We start from the raw sequence: 26,187 nt of genomic DNA on the forward strand, positions 1-26,187 counted from the left end.
CCCACGCAGGCAACATATACAATCACCTATATACATCGCACGTGGAAAAAAAGAAAAAGAAAAGATTTCAATTAGAGGAAAAACACGGAAGAAAACAGAAGCGAGGCATCCGGTTTCCGCGTTGCCGCTCTACTGCTATTTAGCGTCTTATCGGCCCGCGTTGAGATTGCACCGAGCGGGCGTCGATGCGGGCCCACGTATACGCAGGTGCGAAAGCGTCGGGCGTAGTGGACGAGGGCCGGCCTGCCGATAGAGCTTTCTCAGAACGGGGTCGATATCGGGGCTAGCTATCGCGAGATAAGAGAGTTCGTGTCGGGGAAGATTCGCGCCCCCACGTGCCGCTTTTTTTTTTTTTTTTTTTTTTAGACTTTTGCAAGTACGGTTTTTGGGCGCCTCCATCTTGCTGCTGGTGTGGGTAGATCGTCCGATATTCGAGCATTGCTGAAGCGTACCCACGGTTTCCAGACTGGCGCCAGAACAAAGCGTTTTTCATGCACGGTGGCCAGACTATAACTCTCGAAGCGCGGTTGCTTGCACACGCGGTGATGTAATCCATTGTGCGCTAAAGCGCTTGCCCTCCTACATCCTGCTACATTTTGCAAAAAGAAAAAAAAGAAAAAAAGAGGAATTTGCGTTAATGTTGTATCAAAACTTATTTCCACTTTATGATTACTGAAAATATAACAAATCGAGGCCCGCTAAACGGCGGGGATCGTTACGATAGGCTTTTGCGAAGATTATCGCTTCAAATAACATGAGTATATTCGATTGCATTTCTTTATCAAACACCGACAGTACTCGGAAGTTTCGTAATCTTTCTCGTGCTCGTCTGTTCTGGTTGGAGAGCTTTAGCGTCGTTGAGTGCACTTGGCACTGCGCGGTGGCGTACAACAGTGAAGCAACAACCTCGTAGCAGGCGTCGCAATTGTTCCATGTTTTGCTTCGCCGCAGCGCACCCGCGTGCTAAAGGGAGAACTCTTGTCCAGAGCTGGACGATACACACGGTTTGGGATTAAAACTATGGGTAGTATATACGACAGACTACGATATTTTGCTACGATATATTTTGCGCATCCGAGATTTATCGAGGATACTGCAGTATGGCGAGAAAACTTCTACAGATTGTTTTATCTTGTTTTTTTTTTATGTCAACCCTCATTTAGTTGTTACGTTTGTATAGGTTCCATCCGTTCGATGGCACAGTGCACGCAATAAATTAAGACATAATTAGCTGTAGCAGTAAATACACGCATTGCTTGGGAGTAACCTGAACGAGTAGCGTGGGATATTTTCCTTTATTTTTAAGAGTACTTATTTATCGTTCATATTCTAATTTTTGTAATTGATGTTTATTGGCGTTCATAATCATTGTCATTGACGTTCATAATCACACGACCACAGCTTCATTTTATATCTATAGTCGGTGACAGGTCAAGAACGAAGTGGAAGCTCCTCCCACCTCTTTCCACTTTAGCAGAGCGAACTGTGGAGTGGAGGTCGCCTCCTCTTCGGCGGTTGCTCTGCTAAAGTGGAAAGAAATGGGAGGAGCTTCCACTTCGTTCTTGACCGGTCACCGACTATAGTTTAGGAACTACAGTTTTATAACAACCTTTATAACTTAAAACTAAACAAAACATCGATTTGGGTGCTTTAAATTATTATATTTTAACATACTTTCAGTTAAATATACTGTTTGGTTTAAGTTTGATTTCGTACCTAAAAATAATTATGCATGGTTCGTACTGCCCTTCATCAATCGGAATCTTGTTACCGTGCCTTATGCTCCTACACGGGATTAAACTGCCCAGCAGGGAATTAAACGTGCAGTGCTGTTCCAGAGAAGCAGGAAGGCAAAGTAGACATAAACACATAAATGTTAACGTGATACGCGAACTAATCTGACTAAAATGACATGTGTGCTTATGCTCCAAAAGTACTTTTTGCTGCTCTAAATGGCCCAGACGAATCACATCAGTGCAAACGTCTATGGACCAACTCATCTGTGACGTCACCCCACTCTGGTAACGCTGCCGTCGGCACTGCGCATGCGCAGATGTTTCGCCTCGGGCGAATATGGTTTCCGCGCACGCGCAGTGCCCCCTCTCGGGGTGACGTCACGCTGATGACGTCACGGTGTTTACGTGGAGAAGCCGCGTGAATACCGCGATGACGTCAGGGTGCTCATGTTACGTCATCAGCGTGACGGTCGTCACGTGACACTGTGGCGTCATCGTGTCACGCCTCGCGTCATGTGACGTGGTCATGGAATGGAGATGTATGCCGCGACAGTGATCGCGGCGTGCAGTCTCCGTCTCCAGCCCGAGTTTTCTACCTTGGATAGCACTTTGGTACTCGCGGTGCCAAAGCATGACGGAAGGCGGCGAGCTTGGCCGAGGCGCTCCCTCCGTGGAAAGCAGCGGTTGGCTCTCTCTCTCTCTCGAGTGCTTTGCGGGAGAGCAGTCGCTCCAGGAGTGTCTCCGGCCCGTCCTTGCTTCCAGCGACGAGGTGTTTGAGATAGTTGCGAGATAGTTCCGAGCACGCTTTTGCCGCACTCACCGTCATCGGAGCACAACACGATAACTCCCTAATGTCGGACGATTCTTGTTGATGGTTGCCTCAAGCATGCGTGCGCGAAGGTGCAACGGGGGGATAGCCGCAAAAACCGGGCTCGTTTGGGAGACAATCCGTTATCCAATCACGCGGCAAAGCGGCCGAAACGCACGCCGCGCACCGCTACCTCCCGCTTTCCTTCCCGTTGTCTTTCTTTTTGTTCTATTTTGTTTGTTGACTGCACGGCACGGCTCTACGCGGTCTGTCCCAAATAGTGTAAGCGTTTCGAGGCTGCTAGGCACGCTCGGTCGGTTACTGTCGAAATAATCGTCTTAAAACGGAGCTCAAGTTTCGCTTACCGACGTTGCTTCTGAAGTTTGGTAAGTTGTTTTGGTCGTATTCGACTTGGGACCGTGGCGGGAAAATTTACTTCTGCCTCGTGTAATGCGGGCATTATGCAAAGAAAATTAAAAACAAAATGTGCACGGGAAAACAATGTTGTACGAAGCAAAAAAAAAAAAAAAAAAAACAATTCGAAACAACTCAAATAAAATTTTTATACGAGGAAGAAATGAACCGCATCGTTTATTATGCTATAAAGTGCAACTGCAATTAGTCGGTGGTCGTGCTGTAAATGGGGTATTATCTCCTTGTTGCACAATGCTTCTAGGCAAGTTTTCTTCTTTTTTTTTCTTCTTCCATTTCATTATTGTTAATAGTGAAATGAATTTAAGGCGCGTTTATACTTGCGACTAGCGAGTTGACATGCGACAAGCGACCACCGACGTCCACACTGCGGGCGATCGGCGAGTCACTTCGAGGAAGCTCTCGGGAGCCGCCTTCTAATCTGTGAGCCCCACCACTACTCGGGTTTCGCTGCTTATCCATTTTCGCTGTCTCACATCTACACATGCGTCGTCGTTACCAAAAAAAAAAAAAAAAAAAAAAAAAAAAAAAAAATTGTTACGTTGGTTTGGGTTCTTCTGAACCGTACAAACCACAATCGCTACATCTCCATATATAGACTCGCTCGAGCTACCGCCTACCGCGTCGCACTACGTACATGTCAGAAAAAAGTGGCACAGATTTGCTGCCAGGCCCGCTTCTTTTTCGGGTCGTTCAAATCGGGCTGCTGCTTTTAATACAGAATTGGGCATTCTTTAATGGCGCTGACCAGAGCCGCAGCAGAGACCTCCGTGGCTCCGTCCACGGCCGCTACCGCGAACCGAGGCGCTGAGCGGACATGTTGGTAGCTTATCCCACAGAAGTTCGGCGTGCCGGATGTTGTAAGCAAACGCGATGCACACCCGTATACGTCACTTCCGAGGCGCCGCTGATTGGTTCAGCCGCCGGGCGACTCGGAGACCAGTCGTACAATTCGGTCTGGAGGAGACTGCTGGAATCCGGTCGCTTTCACGGCTTGCGACTGTTGCCTTCACGACAAAAGTTGTCGCGCGACAGCGGCGACTTGCCACTGTAAACGCGCCTTTACAATTATTGTCAGTACGGAGAAGAATGCGATCAGGTGGATATGACAAACTACGGCGTAATTGTTACTATAGTAAAGTTTGCGAAAGAGTAACGGACGAAATATTAAAAATACAAAAAGCTGACTCAAATCTGTAGAGAGGGGAAACAAAAAAGGGGGGGGGGGGGGGGGGGGGGGGGAACGGGGCACGGCACCGGACAGAACAAACGTGAAGTGTCAAATACAGCAGAAATTTTATACGTTCACCGTTTGTCCAGTTTTCAGCAGGGCGGACTCGACGATCGATCTACTGGCGGAAACGGAGTCATCATCATCGTCCTGTGCTCCGATGCGGGATGAGCTGTATTCTCTCTCACTTGGGCCGAAGGGCGAAGGTTCAGTGTGCCAGAAACACGTTATGTTCTAGCCTGTTTGCACAATTAAGTTTTGTTCAGGGACGAGATAATTTTCTACTGAACGAAAATAAATTGACAGTAAATGCATTCGGTGTGAACGGGGGGCGCTTTATTTGTGCTAGTTCTCAAAGGAACGTACGTACACAGACGAGAGTAGTTCTCGAATAAGCATCGTAAACACACACATACATACACACAGAAAAAGAGAGATGGAGAAAAAGACGTTAGTTACGGTATTTATTTTATGGCGGGGGTTACTTTGCTCGGAAAACAAGAAAAAGATGGCGCTAGGAGATCCAATAGTCGTGTCTTGACGCAAGACCCGTGGAGCGCGTCTTGCGGTTGCCGAGAAGGCACCGAAGCCTTCAACACCATCTCGAGGATGAGAGGGGGAGCGCGGGGCACTGAGGCGCAGCCAACGCTTTTGTGATCGTCCTTGGCATTACCTAAAGTTATGAATAGAGTTTGGTTCCTTGTCCCCTCACGTGCCAAGAGTCTCCGTTGTAATTGTCAGACGTTTGTCGCACGGTTCAGCCGGTACGTGCCGTCGGCGGTCTGTCCAATTTCCGGCGTATTCGACGATCGATCTGCTGCCGGAAACGGAGTCGTCGTCCGCTGCTCCGACGCGGGATGAGTGGTCTTTTCTCTCCCTTGGGCCGAAGGCTCAGTGCGCCCGAAAGGTTCCATCTGTCTGGCTGAAAGCGTCGCCATTGATGAGTAGATCCAACCGTCGCGCCTCTAGCGGCTGAGTTGGGAACTAAACTCAAGGGGCATTGCCGGGCTAGGAGCGGCTTTCCTTGCGCCCTTTGCTCTCGCCTATACACCTTTCCAAAAAACACTCGACCCCAGGGGACACAAACCGCTTTCGAGCCCAGTCACTGAGTTTGAGGCTTGACTCTCACCGGCGTCCCTCCTAACCCTAACCGAGTGGACTGTGATTTCGAAACCAGCAGCCTGCTTAGGCGCAGTTTCAAACGCTGCTGGCGGCTAAATTCTTGTCTTTTCCAGCTATATTTTGTGTTTCATGGTACATGTATTTTCCCGAGGACATTGAGAAAGCATAGTACCACATTTAAAAAAAAACAAAGGAACAAAAAACCTGTAAATCACTTGTGTTGGGTACGCGCGCGACAGAACGAATGCAACTGGAATGTATAGTTATAATTATTTGTTTTTTTCTTACGATAAGTTTTGACGGCGCCGCGGGATTCTCCGTATGGGAAACGACAAAGCGGTTTGCTGTCAAAAATAAATTGCAACAGAAGATCGAGGGCCGAAAGGCATGCATTTTGCACGCTCACAAATAACGTGTTTACCGATGGACAGGACAGGGTCATACGATTTAGCAAGTGTTAACATTCGAACACTATATCGTACGTACCACACGATGCAGCGTTATCCGAAAAGAATTTATTTGAGAAATATCTCAAATAACACAGTCAAAGTCGAGGACAGTCACATCTTGTCGATCGGACGGAATCCGAGATGACTTCGTTTTGGGGCACGTTTTGGAGAGAGCTTCCTTTTTTTCACAACCGCACCGAGGCAAAGAGACGAACGCGATTGACCCGTTTCCCACCCCAACCCGGACAACTATTTTCGGAGACGACTGAGGATTCTACGCGGATTATCTGTAAAAGAGGGGAGAACAATGTTCGCAAAATCGCGTCGAGGGCCGTTCGACGTCCTTCACCTCCTTCTTTTCCCGTGAATGTAAAGCAGAAAAACTGAAAAGGCAGGCACTTACCAGCCTTATTTCTTACAATGGAAGATAACACAAAAAGGGAACGCAGCACGCATAAAAAAAAAAAAAATAATAAGTGGAAACTTTTAAGAGGGGCGAGAAAACGTCGAATGAAAAACCGCAAAAATGTACGTAGAGAACCGCGCTAAGCGGGTTTTCACAGTCCCAGAGAGTGGCAGAAAATTTCTAGCTGATAGAGGGCGCGAGAGTCGCACCAGCCTCATCAGCATCAGCAACATGGCGGCGGCCTAGGAGCGTTTTTTGGAAAGGTGTATAAGCAAAGCCTAGGAGCAAATGCTAACGCACATGCGGGAGCCAGCCGCTTCGACAGCGTGGCGGTACAATAAGTATGGGGAATTTCAGGGGAGCCTTCGATACCTCAAAAAAAAAAAAAAAAAAAAAAAAAAAAAAAAGGATTTGATACTTTGACGGCGCGTTTGTGCATGCCTCGTCTCGTTATTGGGAGTCGCCGGCCTCAGAAACGATTTTTTAAAGCTTTTCAATGTTTACAAATCCACAGCCCTAGTGTGCGATCTCCATAGCCCAACGCGTCATACGCACGCACTCTGAGGATGACACCGGTTAAAAGCCCTTTTCTAGGTAATCTAAAAACGTTTTTTTTTTCTTTTAATTGGCGTATTGACAATTTAGCTCAGTGTTCATACACAATGACAAGGTTATATCGCGAGTCCGCGACAAGCCGTCGCGCACGAAAAGAACCCCCCAAGAACACGTCTTTCACGGCATGTTGCACTGGACACGAATTCGGCCGTTGTTCAAGGTCAGGAAGCTCGCCACCTGCCTTTGGGGAAACTTCCTGCTCTCCCACGACTGCGAACTGGTCCTCAAAGTGCTGGCGAACCAAAACAGTTACGCGCGCGACCAACGGCGTCGCCGCTCTGGTCGGCTTACGGTTGGCTAAACCACGGGTGTAAGAGCGATGCCCGAATGTCCACTTGGACGGTGTCGGTTTGAGAACGCGACGGATCCTCGCTTCCATAACTGTGCCGTGGAACTTGTCGCCGCAACCGATAAGACGCCAGGATCACAACTCGTGACGTGACGGAGGATAGAAACCATGAGAGGATGCGAAGGAAACAAGCGCCCAGGTAGAGTTTCACGAGTAGGAAGAGCCGGCGCGTGCCTGCCCCTCACGCCGCTCCGTCACCGCCGTGCGCTCTCGCGGCACCCCTCTTCCCCGGGGGCCCAAAATCGCTCGGCAGGTCCCGTCAGCTCCGAGCCGCCAACTCCGTCCTCAAACCCCGGTTCACGCGTCCGCCCCGACGCGAAGCAAACCGAGGCGGCACGCGGGCGCGGCAGGGCAACAAGCGTGTCAACCGAGCAGCCGTCTACGAGGAGCGGCAGGCCGGAATGCGGGCACCGCTTCTCGAGGGCTCTGGACCCGGGCCAGGAACATGAGCTTCCCGTTGACGGCCTCTCGGGGTTCGAGCCTTCCGTCCCGACGATGACGACGAGGAGCGCGGGCGCGCGTGGGGAGCCTAGACCTGGGAGAGGGAGCGACCGAAAACGTGGAAAGCGATGAAATGACGGAAGCCCCCTGGGCATCAGATTGGCCTCCCATGCGCTGCGTTACCGCGTTGTGAGGAAGAAAATGGGCGGACAGGAGGATACGTTCGCGGACGACTCTCCGACGCTTTTGTCACTCGTTGCAGCTCGTAACGCAAACGTGGCGGGCGGCCCATGAACCACGTGACCGAACAGTTGGAGACACTCTGAAAGCTGGGCGCACGAGGCGCGCGTCAGGGGATCGCCCGAGCGGTTCCCCGGTCGCGACAGCTGCTGCCTCGGCGTATTTCGGGCTGCTCCGGGGCCCGTGGGCGCCTGCGGAGGAGGAAGCGGCGGGCCCCCAGCCTCTTGTTTGTTTGCTATGGCTTCCTGGCCGCGCCGCTGTTGACACAAGCTCCACGGCGTTCTTCTCTCGGTCCGCCGAGGTGCGACCGGGGGCCCTCTTTGTGCGGGAAGACTCGATGTTTGGCTTTCGGGGCGAGCTTCTACGAGCGCGTCGGCGGCCGTCCGTGTGTGCTTTGTTTCGGGGATAAGCGAAGAGCGCCCCCCCCCCCCCCCCCCCCCCTTTTTTTTTTTTTTCTTGGCTTCGAGCATTTAACCTAAAATGCCGCCCGTGTTTGTTTTTTTATTTTTTTTTATTTTTCAGTCGCTGCGCGAGTTTGACGCGCTTCTGAAGCCGAAGGGGGTGGCGTGTAATTGTTATTTTTTCTCGTTTGAGGCTGTTTGGCTTTACTGTGCATACACTCTATTTCGTCACGCCTGAGGCTTATATGGCAAGTTGTTTAATGGCATGCGGGCGGGATACATAGTTGGGATTATCGAAGAAAACTTAATTACCGTCGTGTATTTATTTACGTACAACACACGAACCAAGGTTGTCTGGCGGGCCCCATTAGCTTGCAACCGCGATGCCTTCGCCGAAGAACAGTACTGCAAAGAGAAAGTTGTCTTATTTGACGACTTCATTCTCGCTATCTGCTGATGTAGGGTTACGACAACTTTTTTGTATTTTAAATGAAATAACGTAAAGGCGGGGAATTAATCGACAGGATAAAGAACTGCATACTTCACGCTCGTTCGAATTACGCAACACCAACGTGGGTATATTTACGTTTATTTACGCGCTAGACTCTGCTAGTCTAGTCGGATACAATATAAGAAATGCAGTGCTAAGGGGAAAAGGACCCACGCGAGAAAAGCCGTTGTGGAAAGGAAGTCGCTCCTCTCCACTTGAGCTTTCCTAGTTTAGATTGGATGACGGCCGGTTCCCAAGTGAGCCCGGGGGCGCGCTCGGGGACGCGCCATCTGGAAATCGTCTTTCCAGGATACCAGTGCTCTGCTCGTCACTACCTATTGCCTAATGAATTTCTATTACCTCTTATCTCTCTTTTCTTTCTCTGCATTTGATTTTTTTTCTTCTTCGATTTCCCTCTGAATATAATTGGCAATTATTTGAGTTATATCTGAAGTAGAAAACATTCATTAGCGTTTCTGAAATTGTACGCTCGTATCTCTTGTGTGTGCATACACGTAATCGCTTCTTTTGATTCGTCCGCGTGTATGCACAGCTTCGGCTCTCTTCAGTGTCACGTGGTATAGACGAGGGAGGTGCGTACAAAACGTTCCCACGATTCGTGGCGCGCTTCGTGCGGAGCTTTCTGGGATTTTTGCAAACGGTTTATCCGCGCGGCCCTGTCCGAGCCGCATGCGATGCCTGCCACGGACGTCAGCGACCGAATGCGCCTTTAGGCAACTTTTGCCCCGGGCCCGACGCCGAACTTCCTTTCGACGCATTGGGGAATTTTAGAAGAGAGTACGCCAAAGCTTTGAGTATACGCAAATAGCGTCGTCGCCCATGCAGATGCGCCGAACGCTGACCGCGTTTTTGCAATTGCTAATTTTGCGTACGTTTTTTTTTTTTTTTTTTTTTTTTGCGCGTTTGCAAAAATGCTTTTGCGCTGCTTTTGAGGAAGATTTGAGCTGCACGAAAAGTTGTGTCAAAACAAAACAAGAAAAACAAACAAACGGCGGTTGTTGTGAACGCGACGTCGGCGGCGTCCTCGCTACCGTGATTTTCAGTACAGGTAGACATTTCACTCGTACGGGAGGTGTACTGTCACTGACGGAAGACCTGTAGCGAGGTGGGCAACGATCGCTGGCAGGCAGCTTGCTGCTTGCGACGCGCGAACTCTTCTCGGCGCTTGCCGAGGCGAGCGCGGACACCACCGGTCGACTGTTATCGAGTCGTATTTTTATATTTAGGAAATTTTAAAATGTTACTCTAAACTAAGATTTTTTTTTTCTTGAAAAGTTACATCATTTTGTGCGTGAAATAAAAATTTTTACCGGTTCTTTGTGGCGTTGTACGCGTGCGATGCTTGGCTTTGGCGTCGCGGCGGAGAAACGCTATTCTAAAACTCTCTCGCGTTACGTGGGCTAACGCAAGCGCTAAATTTAGCGCTAACATGCGCTAAAACTGCCTACGTTATCCTAAAACTCCCCATTGGTTCTACGTTTGCACACTGGTGTATACGCAAACGCAAACTTGTTTGTCAACAACGCGCTGGTGTATATAGTCAGTGTATAGGTGCGGACGGCAACGAAGAGCTTCAGTTGTTTGAAGCGCGAACTTCCCACCTTCGCGTCTCAAGTTTGACAGCACCGTCCTGCCATTTTTGATCGATCTCGGCCTCTTCAGGTGAGCACGGACCGGCGCAGCGGTCGGTGAGAACCAGCGGCGCGTCGCTAACCGGCCGGGCCTCCTCCTCCGGGGATGAGCGGCGTGCACGCCGCCCTGCTCGCGAACGGAATAATCGCCGCAATCCGGGCCGGAGATTACGGCCTCTGCTCCCGCAGCAGCGAGCGGGACCTTGCCCGGCCGCGGTCCCGGCTGCGGATTAGCGCTCGGGGAGCGGCTAATTGCTCGCGCGCTCCCGTATCGACGTCGCCCGATCGATGCGGGGGGCACCGGGAGATCTCTCTGTACGACGCCGGGCTTAGCGCTCTCTCGCCCCGGGTTTCGCGGCGGGTTCAGCCGGCCAGAGGAGTGCATTAGCGCCGCGCTTTGATAGAGTGTCCGATTTCCCGTGAAGGGTCGCCGCGCGTGCGAGGTCCACGCCCCCCCCCCCCCCCCCCCCCCCTCTTTTGTGCGCCTGAAAGGTTTGTGTAGTGGCTGCATGGGGGGGGGGGGGGGGGGGGGTTGTGTTGCCTTTGCTGCTATCGGTGACGTACGCGGCCGGAAGCGTCACTCTAGTCTGCTTTTTCCGATCGGCCAAGCGTTCACTATGACGCGTTTTTAGTCGGGATAGCTTTGAGCGAGTGCGTGAGAAAGCGTATTTAATTGAAGGAATGGATACATCACGCCATCTCGAGTAACTCATCTAATCGTGACGGGGAAGAGGGTAGGTCTGGATGTGCGAGGGGGTTGGCGAGCGTCCCTCGTGAAAAATTTATACGTATAAAAATTTCTTGGTTCACTAAACGCATATGATCAAATAAGATCAAATACGATCATATAAGAACATGCAAGAAACTTATAAGTACATATAAGCACAATATAGGGTTATATGAGAAACTTTTTATCAGTTTTTTTAACTTCCTATGTATATGTCTTATATGTTCTTATAAGGCTCTTGTATGTGTTTATATGATCTCATTTGATCATATGCTTCTAAGATATTTCTTATACATGAACGATTTTTCACTAGGGACCGAAAGGCCATAAACTCTTTTCCTGAAGGATCAAGACCAGCCGCTTGTAGAACTGAACTCGCGGCAGGTTCTAGCACCGCAAGCACATTCTTGATCCCCTAATTAGTTTCGTCCGCTCATCGGGCGTCACCCGTTACAGTTAGCTTCTTCACTCTGGGATGAACTCTGCTCTCGTCCATGAAAATGAGACAAACGTCTGACTGCCAATTTTGGCGGTGTTGATTTCAGAATACCTAAGTTTCTCCTGTTCTTTCTACAAACACCGTCGAACGTGTCGTTCGCAACTGCTGATAGGTAGTCAGGGACCACAACTCGTGACGTCACGGACAAGAACCACGAGAGGGCGCCGCCTGAACATCTCGGCGCTAATGGTTGACGGTGTGAACGAGGACAATAGGACGTGTCGCGGCTTTACCGATCGATTTTCGGCAGTGTGCCGAGGGACTGCCTTTCTGTCTCTATAAATCTCGTGAGAAGCGCCTGGCTCTCTCTGTCTGACACATGGTCCACTTTTGATCGTTTCACATTCAGCATCTATTCGTCCATCTATTGTTTTGTTTTCTCCGCGAAATTATATAGGATGAGAAATACTTTGAGACAGGCGGCCTCCAGCCAGCCCTCCTCCGTGCCTTGAAGCTCACGAAATGCCAAAGTTTTGCCGAAGTCCGGAAGCTCGCAATCTCCCCGGTACACCGGAAGGACCACCCGGCCGTTCTCATCCTTTCGGTAACCAGAAAAAAAACTGAGGGAAAAGAGGATATTAGATGCGAGTCTCGAGTCTCTACTCACCGTTCGAACGTGAGACACTTCTGGGGGAGCGGACGACCCTCTTTTTCGCTCTGATTGGAGGAAGACAGCGGGCTGCTATAGCCTTTGAGTCTACCCACTATTCTTCCCATCGGCGCTCTCCTCCTCTCCTTCACTTTCTCTCCGTGTATAATGGTTCCCCAAAGAGCCACGAGGCGTCAGAGTTGCACGCCTCGCGCGTGCCGCCCGTCGTGACATCCCGTCCATTCTTCACGCCACGTCGGCGCCGCGCATGCGCGCCGAGTGCCGCGATAATAAAGCGCCCCCGTTATTGTTCTTGGCGCCGCGCACAACAACCCACGGCGGGGGGCTGCAGTGGAGCGCGGGGCAGAAAAGCCAGCGCGACGGAGCCTCGTCGTTGGCACGCGCGCGCTTCTTTCCGTCGCCGCCGGGGAGTCATCAAGTGCGCGGTCTTTAGATCGATCGGGATCCAGATGACGGCAACTTGCCAGTAGTGGCAGCCCCGCCGTGCTCCGGGCTGCAAGCTGCTGTCGCTTTTCCTCCCTTTTTCGGCTCGCGGATGAACCGCAGCGCACGGAGAGAGCGGTCTCTGCCAATCCAGACCTTCGAACTCGTCGCGTGACCACGCGTCCTTTCCAAGGTCACGTGAGACTCGCGCGGCTTTGGATTGGTTCGGTTGGCTCGTATAGCGTCCGATGCGGTTCATCGCAGGCCCCTGCTTCGTAGGTGAATGTCGATTTTGCCGGTTTTATTATTTTTTTCCCTTCCTCTTTTAATAGCGGTTCTCGGGGACGATTGCCCGCTTCGTGTCTCTCCGGACCGAGTTTATTACCTTCCCTGCTTTTCCGAGTCGGGCGTTGATTCTCGTTGACGCTGGAATGGTGTACGCTCGTGCGACGACGGAGATTTTCGCTTCTTGGCTTCGCTGTGCTCGGGGTTGGCCTTCGCTCGCGTGCGGTTGCGTCTTTATGGGATATAAACGTAAACTTTTGCGCGATAAAGTAGGCAAGTTGACGCAGTGGCATTCCTGGACCCTTATGAAAGTGAACCTGGCCCGCGGCAATGAATGTGTCGCTTTCCTTTGTGAATTTTTGTTTTTCGCGACTTGTGGTGGTTTTGAGGTTGTGTCACCGCGCTAAAAAGTTTCTCCGCTTTAAGAGCTTGTTTTCTTTCTTTTCTTCTTGTTGGACTTAGCGTCAGGCGCAGTTGTAAATATTGGGTGAGTTCTTGCGTAACTCGTCGCAAAACGCCAAACAGAATATTCGAATGATTGCCGCCAGGTCATAACCGCTGCCTACTCAGCATTACCCCTGGATACATTTAGCCCTTACCACTGTAACGCTCGCACGACTTTAGCTGGAGTATTGCAGTCACGATCCATGTGTGGCAACGGGTGGGAAATGCTCGTGGCGCTTACTTGGGACACCGTTTACCTTGGCATGACCACCGGCAACGCCACTGCAACGGACATACGAGCATGCCTTGTCTGTCCTATTCTGGCCCGATTCCCGCGTCCACTGGTGGGAAACTTTTGTGACGCTTACCTGGGACGCGTTTGAGCGTCACCACAACTCGTCACTCGTTTCTTACCCGCTGCCAGATAGGCCGTGCCGGTTAGTTCTATACCTTTTGGCGCAGCGGGCCACGAGTATCCGCTACGCGTCAAGCAACGAGCAGTCGGAAACCCGCCCAGATCAGGGCACACTAGTTTCTATGCGTAACCTGGCCTTACGGTCCCCTCTGTGTGAGCACGCAAGCTCGCTCACTCGCTCGGCTCTCCATTCTCCCTGGGGATCCGAGGGAAAGTCACCCGGGAAAACGGCATCCCCCGCTTTCTCCATTTCTCTCTCTCTCTCTCGCCGGAAGCAGTGGTTCAGTTTACTATTTTGTTTTTCGTTTTTGTTCTCTCTTGCGTGGCCGGCTGCTCGGTTGCGCGGCGGGCGTCGTTCTGCTACGCTTGCTGTTGCCGTTCTCCGCGGTCAACGAGGATCGCGTTTCAGCGGCGGCTTTCTTCGTTAAGTACGGCTTTCACCGCACAGCGGGCGTGCTTCCTCTGTCGTTGCCTAATCGGAGTCCCGCCTCTCTCTCTGGTGTCGAGTTTTCCCCAACTCCGCCGCCGCCGCAGTTATTTATTTCGCTGCTGTCGAGTTTCGCCCGACGCTTTCTTTCTTTCTTCTCGATGTTATAATTAGTGCTGTTTTCATTTTTCCCCGCTGTCTGGCGCCTTTTTGGTGTGCGAGAGAAGTGCTTTACCCGATTTTAAACGTGACGCGTTTTATACGCTGCCAAACCCTTTCGTTTTGATTGTTTTTCCTTGCGTGGAATTGTATTTCGTTCCGGTTCCTCGGCATCTCTTTGAAGACAGTGGTAGTAGCTCTACGGTTGCTTCAGGTTAGGGTAATTAAAAATATCTATTTTCCGCCCTCTCTCTCAAAAAAAAAAAAAAAAAAAAAAGCAAAAACATGTAAAAACATTTTTTTTATAGAAAATTAATGGACGCGGAGAGTTTTGGCGCGGGTAAAGATTGAAGAAAGAATAAACATGCAGTACAAAGACGACACGACCGCATCTTTGAAGACGTGGTTGTTTTTGTCTTTGTCCTAGACGTCTATTATTTCTTCAATCTTGACTCGTAGAAAAGGGTGGATTCTTTGGGTGTTTGATCATAAGCAAGCGGACAAAAGAGGTCTTCCAAATTTCCAGGCGCATTTTTTTCCCTCTATAATATCACTTTTAAGTTTCCGCGTCGATTAACTCTTGAGAAGACAATGTCGTTAATATACGAAGCAGCTAAAGAGGGACCAACAGTTATCGCCGTCGTTTACGAACTACGTCCATATATTTTGACGATTTGGGCACACTGTTGTCGCTCGTCAGAGGGACCTTTTGCAAAACGTTTCGTGCAATCGGGAACTTGTTTATCTTGTAAATCTACCGCAAGCAAGAAGAACACAGTTCACAAGTACCGTAAAGTATCGCACGACTTTTCCGATTCCGCGCTCTTCAGATAGTGTCCCGTAGAACGCGTGCTCCACCAAGTTTTGCGCATTGTTCATACGCTGCGCAAAGTAGTCCTTACGAAATTTGGTTGTCGGGAAAAAAAAAAAACACGACGCTTTCGGCGTTTTGAAACGTGGACGTTTTGGTAAAATAACATATAGCTAATCTGAAATGCACCTGCATACGTATTAATTCACCATATAAAGCGGGACATCAGTATTGTCCCACAAAAAGCCGGACTATTTTTTTGTTTTTTAACTGCGGTTTTTGGGTTGAATAGGAGTATAAATTATGCTGAAAAAGATAGTGTTCTATGACACCGACCTTCCAGTTTTTCCTGGTAAAGCGAGAAAAGCGTCACTTGTTCCCCCGGCTAGTCAAACTTAAAAGTTTACATGCCTAGCCGATGGCTAGTTCACACATTTGCCTTTGCGCGCGCGTGTGACCGCAAACTACGAGAGAAGACACTAGCGCCGTCTATTGGGCAGCCCCGGAACGAGCTTGCGATCCTCGTCATACTATATAGGCCGAAGCTTTTGCGGTATTTGCGAGGTCAAATCCACGCAGTATCTTTATATGAGAAATGGACGTTTGTATATATCATTGTCAGAATTATTTCGAGCACACGATGAAAGAATGACGCGTAAAACGTGCGCAGTTGACGAGGGTTCCAGGGCGTAACCGATGGGTGGCACCGGTGTAAGCGTTTACCGGAGCTGCCGTCGATCCCACGCGAATGTGTGAGCCAGGCTTGACGGTGTATGGGGGGGACCCTGGCTCCTACCAAACCGTCTGCTCTGTCCGCCATTTCGAGTCATTGTGTGTGTGTGTTGGTGAAGGGCTGTCCATTCACACTGGACACGGTTTCTGCTGTGTGACAGAATTTTCTGGCTGGAAGTGTAGGTTTCCCCATCAATAGTCTTTAAGACGTCTTTTTTTTTTTTTACTGTACGAGTTTATTTTTTCTGCACCGCAGTAAACGAAGGAGTGAGACCATTCTATAACATCGAAATGTCTGTCAGAAATTGCGGGGAACGAGCAGTGACCTCGCGTTGGTCGGCTCTGTGCTCGCTCCGTCCCGTTTGCATTGTCCGCGACCGTATGCGCGGAGTGTGTCTGCTTGCTCGCGGTGCCGCGTGTTGTGCGTGGGCGAGCTTGGCCTCATGGTTGCCTGCGGGCCGTCTCTTTTTCCGGCCAGGGTCCTCCAGCGCAGCCGGGGCAGCCGTTCAAGTTCACCGTGTCCGAGACCTGCGACCGCATCAAGGAGGAGTTCAACTTCCTCCAGGCGCAGTACCACAGGTGAGCGTTCCTCACGTATACCGGCAAACCCATTGCACTTTTAAAGACGTCCTTTAATTGCCTTGGCTGTGGACCCGAAGGCCGCGGGCCCGCACTTGTGCTCCTGAGCCACTGAGGGGGAGTCGGTGAAGGTGTGCCCGGAATGGAAAAAAAAAATAAAATCGGAAAGTAAACACCTAAAGGCATTTTATATTCCCTTAAAACATTTTTTTTTTGTTGAATACCTACATTAAATACGTATGTCGGCGGCCCCCAACCGAACGAAAAAAAAAAAAAAAAAAGTTCTATTTACGTTGCGGGATACATTTTGAGTTGGGAGCGATTCTAATTTTGTGGAATCGCTCCTAACTTTTAAAACGCTGAAGAAAAAAAAAGCGATGCTTAAATTGGAGATTATTGTCACAAAACAACCTCCTTTTTTTTTGGGGGGGGGGGGGAGGGCAAAAAAAAAAAACAGTTTTTGAGACTTATTTTAAGTGACGAGCGATTGCGAAACGTTCTTCTTTTTCGATTCCCGAACTACAAGTACAAAATTAGAAGCACGTCGCAGTATGAGAGGCTCATTTTCAGTCGAGAAGAAGGTGAGTCAAAATACCCCAAATGAGACTCGATTTGAGTATTGTGACTCACCTTGTTCTCATCCATAAATCACATATGGCGTAATATTTCGGTCCGAGCAATGCATATCTCCACGCGATAAATGTCGGCACGGGCAATATTTATTCCATGTCGTCACTAAAACGTCCTCTACTAAAGCTGCTTGAAACGGGCATGCTATCGCCTCCGCGCATTGTACCGCAAGACATTGTTTTCTACACCCGTCAGAAAAAAAGAAAGAAAAAGTGAATGATGTTTTACTTTACAGCCCCCTATTCATAATTATAGGGTGCTAGAAATAGTGTTCAAAAGGTGTAACTATGGGTGTCTCTCACCATCTTCACACCCTTGGGGGTGTAACTATTTGAATGTAAGAGTATGCTTCTCTCCCATGTATCTTAGCCTGACGACTGTAGACTTTTTTTTTTTTTTTTTTATAAAGCGAGGGTTTCTATTGCCTGTGGTGCGCCGGCGCGTCAAGTTCCTCCCGCCTGTCAAGAAAACGGAGAACTCGCGCTTGACGGTCTGCGATTTTTGCACGCTGGGCGAAAATCGGGACGCTATCGCAGAGAGAGACCTGTTCGGAAATCGGGAAGAAATTCGGAACCTACGGAAATCGTTTTGAGTTATTCTCGAGAAGCGGGCGTGTTTTTTGTGCGCAGACTGCAAATATCGTCTCAGTATTTGCGATTTTTGTACCGTAGGTGTATTACCCTCGCGTGTTCCGTTTATTTAAAAATATTGTTTTGAGGTTTTTTTTTTTTTTTTTTTTTTTTTTTTACACATTTATTGGAATTAAGAAATTAAAAATCGTTATTCGTTCTCAAAAAAATAAAAAAAAATAAAAAAAAAACCCACCAGAGTTGTTTTTAAATTTTACCAAGACTGTCTTTTTGAGCTGAGTCCGTTCTTTATCACCCTAGTCACTGAAAACGTAAGAAAGTCGTAGCGAGCCCCCGGAGATATTATCATTTGTACGCAGTCCCTGAGATTGTGCAATTAGCCGAGATAACAACACCGAAGAAGGAAGCAAGAAGCTCGTCAACCATATTGTTTGCCGCGTGTTTCTTGTTTAGCTACCGGAGGTTGTTTCGGTTTGAGCAGCGTACCGAGCCGTGTGTCGTGTCCCGTTTCAGCCTGAAGCTGGAGTGCGAGAAGTTGGCCAGCGAGAAGACGGAGATGCAGAGGCACTACGTCATGGTGAGCAGTCACACCCTTCCCCCTCTCTCTCTTTTATGACCGAGTTCGCCGTGTGCAAACATTCAACTACATCTGCTCGCGGTTCGTGACACGAAAACCATATGTGGTGTCGGCAGTCTTATTTACGATATACCTCCCGTCACTTTCCTACAGACGACGAGACCGTATACGCCGAATTTTCGGCGTCACTTTATGAAGGCAAATGCGGGACTGTGGTTGGACGCGAGCTCTGCGTCAGCCTTCGGATAGAGCTCGGGTCCAATCAGCGGTCGTCTCCAATCCGCGCCTCGCGTTGACGCCGAAAATGGAGCACTGCGGTATTGTCGTTTATACTTTAACACGTCACATACTTCGGTTATAAAAAGGGGGGAAAAAAAAAGAAAAAAAAAACATAAATATAATCTAAAATTTACCTACGCACATCTCAATTGAACGCCTGAAGGGGGAACATAGTAACTTACCTCAAAAAACCTGATTTTTTTCTTTTTTTCTACGTGGAGTCGTTGTTAATTGCCAAATCTGCAGGGTTACGGCGGGTGCGCAGCAGTCCGGCGTCCGGTAAATCTGTTGGAGGGCGGACGACCGGCGCCGTCGGAGGTTGACCCGAAAAATCTTCAGCCAGGCTGAAAATCCTCGCCATCCCTATCCTTACGCGGGTCAACTGCGAAGAAGCCCCTTTAAATCGCCCCCTTTGTTCTTTGCGAAATCCACGGCGGGTTCAAAAGCGTTCTTCTTGGATCGGGTTACTTACTTGCCCGTATGGCTTCTCCCGTTCTCACCCGGTCACCACGTTGTTCCTATACATCCTTGAGCAGAGGTCACTGAACGTTTGCCCAGGTGGGATACGGCGGCTCTTGTGGATCCTCTCCATTTCCCTGACGGATATAGCGTGGCAAGTTTTAGTAGATCGCGCAGGTAACTCCGATAACGGTACCCGACACTTCGCTGACGCCTTTGTACATGCATCGTATCGTTATTGGAGCGACAAAAAACGATTGACCCAGCAAGACGCTAGGGGAGCATACGCAGACAGTAATTTCTCGGTTGTCAAGTGGGGGTCCCCCGCCGCCGTAAAACCAGTGGAAAGGATTGTGACTACCGACTAAATCGCGTCTCGCGCCGTCAATATCGTTCAAAAAAAACAAAAAGAAAACACGTTTTTTTGCGTAAATTTAATTTTTTTTTACACGTGTGACTGTTTAAAAGAAAACTTTTCTTCTTTTTCTTTTTAGTGGCCCTTTAAAGCAACACTAACACACCACAACAATTTGTTTTTATTATTTTTTTTTTGTCAGGCGATTTATTGTGGTGTCAGAAGACTACCCAATCAATATTTTGCTACAGCGTCCCGTACGTATTTAATAAAATGGAAAAACGCAAATGCTCGAAACCGACACCGAAAGTGAACTGGGGAGGAAGAAAAAATATAGAGGAGAAAGTTACCAAAAATCACTTCACTGTGCAGTCCCCCCCCCCCCCCCCCCCCCTTTTTTTTTTTCTTCAATTAACGTATTTGCGAATTTTTAGAAGCCATACAAAATGGGTGTCTTATTTTCAGTCTATTTTTAGTGTTGAGTGTGGCTTCGATGACGCACGACTCCGATTGGTGGTTGTCTCTAAACCACAGAAAACGGCACGTGACCGCGGAGAAGAGAGTGAGCGCGACTCAGACGGTCCAGCTCTCGGTCGGCGATTTTCGGGCGGAAAGAAACCGAATTTCGAGCCGTAAATTGTGCCCTGCGTAGTTGGGCTGTCGTATGTCATCAACAGATGAAAACCTTGGCGAGCAGAAATACAGTGCCCTTTTAATTAAGGGTGAACGGTTTAGTCGTGTCACGAACTTCCCAAAATTCAAATTTGACAAGCTTAGATTTTTTTTTTTTAACCTTAATAGGAGAGTTTGAAGAAAAAAAAGTTTGAATAAAGTTTGACTTATGCGCGGAAATTGGAAACGAGCTGATGCCACCTAGCGGATGAGGTGGCGCGATGTCTATTGGGTGTATCGTTTCACACGTGTTTCATGATAACAAACAAGCTAAACCATTACAATGCTTGTTTTTCTTTTTCACATTAAGAAGGGGGGGGGGTAAAATACAAAAAAAAAAAAATGAGGGAAACGTTATACAGTAGTTTTTGTATTTTACAGAATATAAAACAAAGTACAGTGTGTAGCATATTATATTTTTTGGAAATATTTGTGTAGAAGTCCGGCATCGATCCTCAAAATTCGAACTTGGGCGAAATTCGCCAGTAGTTTGAAGATGCAGCGAACTAGTCGAACCTTGGTTTCGATTAAGAGTTGTCGACATGCTTCCATGGCACTGTCTGTCTGTCTGAACATCTTGGAGAAAGGACGATACCTGGGATGTGGTGCTGCACCGACAATCGTGACTTTCTCTCGCAGACGCTGTGTGCGCGATTTGGTTTTACGCCCTTTGGGTCGGAAAGGGATCCCCGCAGAGATTTCTCGTCTCAGATCCTCACGTGCGTTGTTCTTTCTCCCCTGTTGCAGTACTACGAGATGTCCTACGGGCTAAACGTCGAGATGCACAAGCAGGTGAGTCATCTCTTTTTGGCCGCTATATGACGAGGGCCACTCAATGGGTTATGATAGACTTAGAGCTGCCCACATCAAAACAACATAATTTGTCTTTTTATCCTCCGTAATAAACCCTAAAAAAAAAAAAAAAAAAACCGCGCGCTATTTGGTAGTTGCTGCGCCAATTGTCTGAAATCGCCATTATTTTGGGTGTGTATTTTGAGCGTCTGTTGGACGTTGCGCCAGCGTCTGTCAGCGCCAGCGTCTGTCACCGCCAGCGTCTGACCCAGTCGCACGCTTTTCGTGTCCGAGAAACTACATCCGCCGATGTTGCCCGATCGGCTTTAGAAAAGTGTCTGTTTACCTCTCAGCTCCCCCCACCTGGACGACAGAGGATTAAAATATCTCGCGCGAAGCAACTTTTAACCAGCATATCCTGGTCGGTGAGAAACAGTTATTTGCAGTGCATCAGCAACAGCATGAGCAAAGTCTCTCTCTCTCTTCAGTATAGAAGTGGGAGCCCAGCTATGACTCTCTCCGAGTCTTTTCTGCGCAGAAATCAAACGCTTAAAAGAAAGAAAAAAAAAAGTGTGGGATTTGATTGAAGCGTAGGAAATTTTAATTGTGTTCCTGTCCCAAACTTAGGTCTTTATATTTCAATTGAGATGATGACTGTTGAAAGTTCCACGGTAAATTACGTTAAAAAAGAAAAAAATGTTGCTTTTTTAAATTGTGTTTTCTTTTTCTAGTTGGGCAGATAACTTGTTGAGGACTACTCGTTTGTTGGAAGGAGCTTGTTGGGACGCCCGTTAGCAGCGAACTTAAACCCTTTTTTTTGCAGCTTTCCCGTGACCGTTTTGCCCGCGACGCGCGTTCCCGCAGTGATCGCCTCATTTGCATCAAACGGCGCTGCGGTTCTGAGGACGCGACACACTGCCGCCACATTTTGTCGAAATCGGGGAACCGTAATTTGCGCCAGCCCTGCACGGAGCTATAGACCACTCATCTTCTTAATCCACCAATTTTGGTTAACCATTCGAAGATCCCTTTGTTGAAAACTTCTACGAAGGGCGTGATTAGAAGGGGAGCGGAGATACAGTAACGGCTAACAGCGATTTTAGGACTTTTAAAGTAATCCGATTAAACTTGCGATTACTTCCTAATAAACGATTTCAAATTATTACAAAACTACTAAAAAAGTGATTGATTACTAGTAATTTGATTACTTGTAATGACTACTGTAAATTTCTGGCTCGCTACGTTGCGGGGTTTATGATGAACGTACGCAAATATATCTTTTAAAAAAGAGTGGATTTGAAAAACACGGCATTCAATTTTCATCGTCGTATTGAACGCTGGTACTTTAAGAAACGTCCGAAATATTTCCCCTTTCCAGTGTAATTTGGCGAGTTAATCAGCTCCCTTGAGTGCGCTTCCCAGTTCGCACAGTTGTCATGCGGGGAAGTGACATCCGCAGAGCGGACGTGCCTCGGGTATAGATTCACGCCGTTCGCGCCACCTGGTACGAGGCGTACTGCGCACCGTATGTCGCATCATGCGAGCACGCTTCTCTCGTCGTCACGTTACCTCCGTTATTATTATTACTCTAGCGATAGGTCGGACTACACTTTCATTGATAGAAAGCTCGCGTCATGTCCCGTAGTACCTTTCGCGGCTGCTGGCTTTTCCTGCTCTGGCGCTTCACGGCGGCGCAGCTAAATACACAAGGAAAAAAAAAAAGCTTTTGTACGAGGCAGTGCGGGCGTCTGTTTGTACAGCTTTCGGTGTTTTATATGTTACACGTTTCTACCTAAAGTAAAGCAATAGTACCGGAACATTGGGAGAGACATATAGGTGAAATACTGGAAATCAGTTTTTTTTTCTTGCTGAAGGGGTTTTTGATTGCTATCGACTTGTTATCGCTTTGGTTTGCTACAGTTCATTTCGCCGTCAGATCCTTAATATACTACGTCTACATAGGCCTATGAATAGTTTAGGGTGCAACGAAGAAATAAATATCAGGTTTTATAAATTTGCAATAACCGGAAGAGCGGTCGCGTGGGATTTATGAACTTTTGCTTGGGATAAAATAGCCTTAAAATTTTAATAAAAAAAAAAAATGAAAAGTCGAGGGGCTGACATGGCGCGCACGACACGATTACCCTGATGCTCAAGATTGGTCCATCTCGAATTGATTCCCATTGAACTCTTCGGTTCTGTTCCACAACACCCGAATGTACCAGTCGTGCATGCATGCCCGTGCGAGCCTTTTCGTCGGTCATCAGCATGTGCCTCCGAACACAAACAGGTCTTATAGTGGCTGCTGTGATGAGAATTTTAAACGAAGGGAAGTGCCACACTCCTATCGGCAACATTCTTATGGTCATTTATGATGCATTAAGCGCACCACTGGAAGCGCAATAAAGGGTACGCAGACGGACTGCCGCTGTGGTTCACCGTTTGTATTGGAGCTCTCGTGCTATAAACTCGATCCGAACAAGGTGAAGGATACGCTTTGCTACGCCATGCCATAAAAAAGCCCCCCCCCCCCCTTTTTTTTTTTTTTTGCGCGTTTTAGTTACAATTGCAAAGTAAAACAACGAGTAGCTTTTTTTTTTTTTTTTTTGTTATCTGTCGTGGCAATATCTTTTCAAGAGCTATTTGACCAGGCCGTTTAAATTGAGTGCGCTGTGTTCACACAGCCTTCGGGGCCCCAGAGAATAAAAACGACAATCAAAGAGACAGAAAAAAAAAATGCACAAAATTGCAAACGAACACAAACACGGCGTGAGAGAGTACATAATACCGCCGGGGTTCCTTCCTGCTACCGCCTCTTTAAACGTTAATCGTCCGGGGCGCCCTAATAGAAAAGCCGGCGTTCGCTCGCTCCATCAACGCCGGACGCGTCGTCGAAGAGGCACCCACCACCACTCGACGTCTCTTCTTCGTCCCCCTCCGATCCGACGCCTCGCTGGATCGCGAACGAGGCGAAGGGGGGAATGTGTGAGCACAAACCGCCATCTTTGCGCCTTCCCGAGAAAGCGGCCCTGCCCTATAAATCTCTGCTCGGCGAGCGAGGAGTGTTTGGCGTGAGCAGCAGCGACGGAGCGTTGCGCCGCAGAGCATCGACGAAGAGACGTTTTGCTGTTGCGTTTCCGGCGGGGAGAGAGAGAGAGAAGGGAAAAGACGCGTGCGGAACGAGAAGCAGCTCGCTTTTCTCGCCACCCTCGCCTTTTGTCTCTTTATTTTGCGCTTTTTTCTCCGGGGCCTCCCTCCCTCCCCCGGTATATCTTTTCGCAGCTCGAGTCCATAAATTCTGCCAGAGGAGAGGTTGGCGCGAGGGAGAAGAAAACAGAAAGAAAAGCGCGGGCGTTCTCGGGGTCTCCAAAATCCCGCAAAGTCTGGCGTGCGGAGAAAGCGGCCCCCCTCCCTCTCCTTCATTCTCCTTCCCATTCTCCTGGAGCGGCGGCGGCGGCTCCGAATGCAATTTCAGCGCTCCGTCGGCGTCGTTTCTCTTCATTCTGCAGCTGTGTGCCGCCGCCGAGCGCGTGTTTTCGCTTTCGTTTGTTTGCCGCTGCTACTCGCTGCGGTTCTTCGCGTCGCCGCTCCGTTTCTTTCGGCCGACAGGCGACGCTCGTTTGCTCGCGACGAGGCGGACGCCCATACCGCTAGGGGTAGCTGGTCTATTCGCAGTCGTCGCCGAGCGGTGGCGCTGTCCGCCTGTCTGCGGCTGGGATGCGGCTCTAGTTGTTGTTTTTAGGCGGTTAGTCGCTGTTTTTGTTTGGGGCGTCTGCGGAACGAGATAGGGAGGAGGTGAGGCGTACTCGGATAGATTGACGGTGACGTTCGGAAGGGCGGAACTCTGGATTCTGCGGATGAGAAAGAAGTAGATAGGCTCTCTAAGAGGAAGTTCTGGAAAATCTGAGAAAAAGGCGGAGAGCAGACTGCGTCAAAGAGTGGCTCGTTGTATGTTGTGTAGCACCCGAGTGTTGGGGCGGACAAGCAACCTTGTCGTTTGCACTTTGTTTCGTCGGTTTTGCGTGGGTATGAACTGTTACCGCCTGTGTCAACCACACAAAATCATTGTTGCGAGAATTTCGTGTACGTTTGGTTTCGAATGAACGCAGCGATGAGAGGGGACCTCCCGGCGCTAGCGACATGTTTAGACATCCGCAACCCAGCGTGCGACCTCCACAGCCCTGCACGCGCTAGTTGGTCTCCGCAAACAAGAAAAGCACGTGTCCCGTATTTTGACGGAGTGTTCTAAATTTTGTGACAACTTCTGCCAGTAAAAAGGTATCTGACGCGTAGCATAACAGCTCGTTTGCGTTTAGTACCGTTAGTCATCACTCATTAAGGATTGGTAGATTGAATATCTGCGGCAAATAAATGATTAAATTGTAAAGGTTGAAATAAAGCCACCCGCTAGGGCGTGGAACACTTCTAATAGTCAAATTGTTCGTATTGAGGCCTAGACAGCGAGAAGTTAGTACACCTTAAAAACGAGGTAGGGTCCTCCGTTGCGGACGGGAAAATTATTCAGTGCAGTATGACTACAGCAAAGAAAGCTCGCGCTTGTACTTGAGTTAGAAATCGCGAGGCAATATATAGTCAGTCGAGCTTTTAGTTTACGACATCATTTTTCCTATCTACTTCGTCGTTCTGACAGCGCTAAATCAGACGGCGCGAAGTAACAGTAACTATATTAATTTAACCGTCCGTTATGTTTATAACGCTCTTAATGAGAGGGGTGGGGGGGGGGGGGGGACAATTTTTTACCCCCATCCGGAAACGAAATCCGGCATAGGCCGCTGCGCACTCCATACGTGCGAACATTCAAACGGCCCCCGGCCAAAAAAGCTCTTTTCCTAAATTGTCTCTAAAAGAAAAAAGTTAAGAGCAATTGTTAGACTTGATAAAAAAATCGTTGGCGGCGGCTATACTTTGAAGCGGAGGAGTCAGGAAGAAGAATGCCAGTGCACGAGATGCAGCTTGACATCGTGACTCGCACTGAAAGTAGAATAAATTGGCGGGACATACTACCGTTTTCTGGACTACTCGCATACTTGGACGACGTCCACCGAACCGCCTGTAACAGTACCGCGAATAAATACTGAGCTGCGATCAAAGCTCTACACTCTCTTCGGATCAACAGCAGTCGGATACCCGAGCTCTTTCAAGCTGCCTTCTCTTCTCCTCCTCGTCTTTCTGTCTCATATTCCCTTAGGTTCCTCCAACCTCTTCCCTACCCAGTTCTTTAGATCTTTGCATACACATTGCCCTTTCCAACGATTACTACTCGTAGTACTATACTACTCATGGGACATGCACGTGTACATCAGGGCGTTTCATCCAATGTCTAAATACC

General features: G+C 48.8%; 1 protein-coding gene across 13 annotated transcripts in view; it reads left to right on the forward strand.

The window, feature by feature from the left end:
- LOC8038033 (transducin-like enhancer protein 4) overlaps positions 1 to 26,187 on the forward strand; it is a 105,891-nt gene that overhangs the window by 27,441 nt on the left and 52,263 nt on the right. For 12 of the 13 annotated variants that reach the window (XM_042290924.1, XM_042290923.1, XM_042290925.1 and 9 more), the window contains exons 2-4: positions 16,383 to 16,483; positions 18,217 to 18,280; positions 20,793 to 20,837. In XM_042290924.1, coding sequence (XP_042146858.1) covers positions 16,383 to 16,483; positions 18,217 to 18,280; positions 20,793 to 20,837 — 210 coding nt within the window. The remainder of the gene's footprint in view (positions 1 to 16,382; positions 16,484 to 18,216; positions 18,281 to 20,792; positions 20,838 to 26,187) is intronic. The other variant, XM_042290922.1, reaches the window with a different exon arrangement.

The sequence above is a fragment of the Ixodes scapularis genome, unplaced genomic scaffold (genome assembly GCF_016920785.2).
Source record: "Ixodes scapularis isolate PalLabHiFi unplaced genomic scaffold, ASM1692078v2 PGA_scaffold1__304_contigs__length_218370807, whole genome shotgun sequence".
NCBI classification, from domain to species: domain Eukaryota; kingdom Metazoa; phylum Arthropoda; class Arachnida; order Ixodida; family Ixodidae; genus Ixodes; species Ixodes scapularis.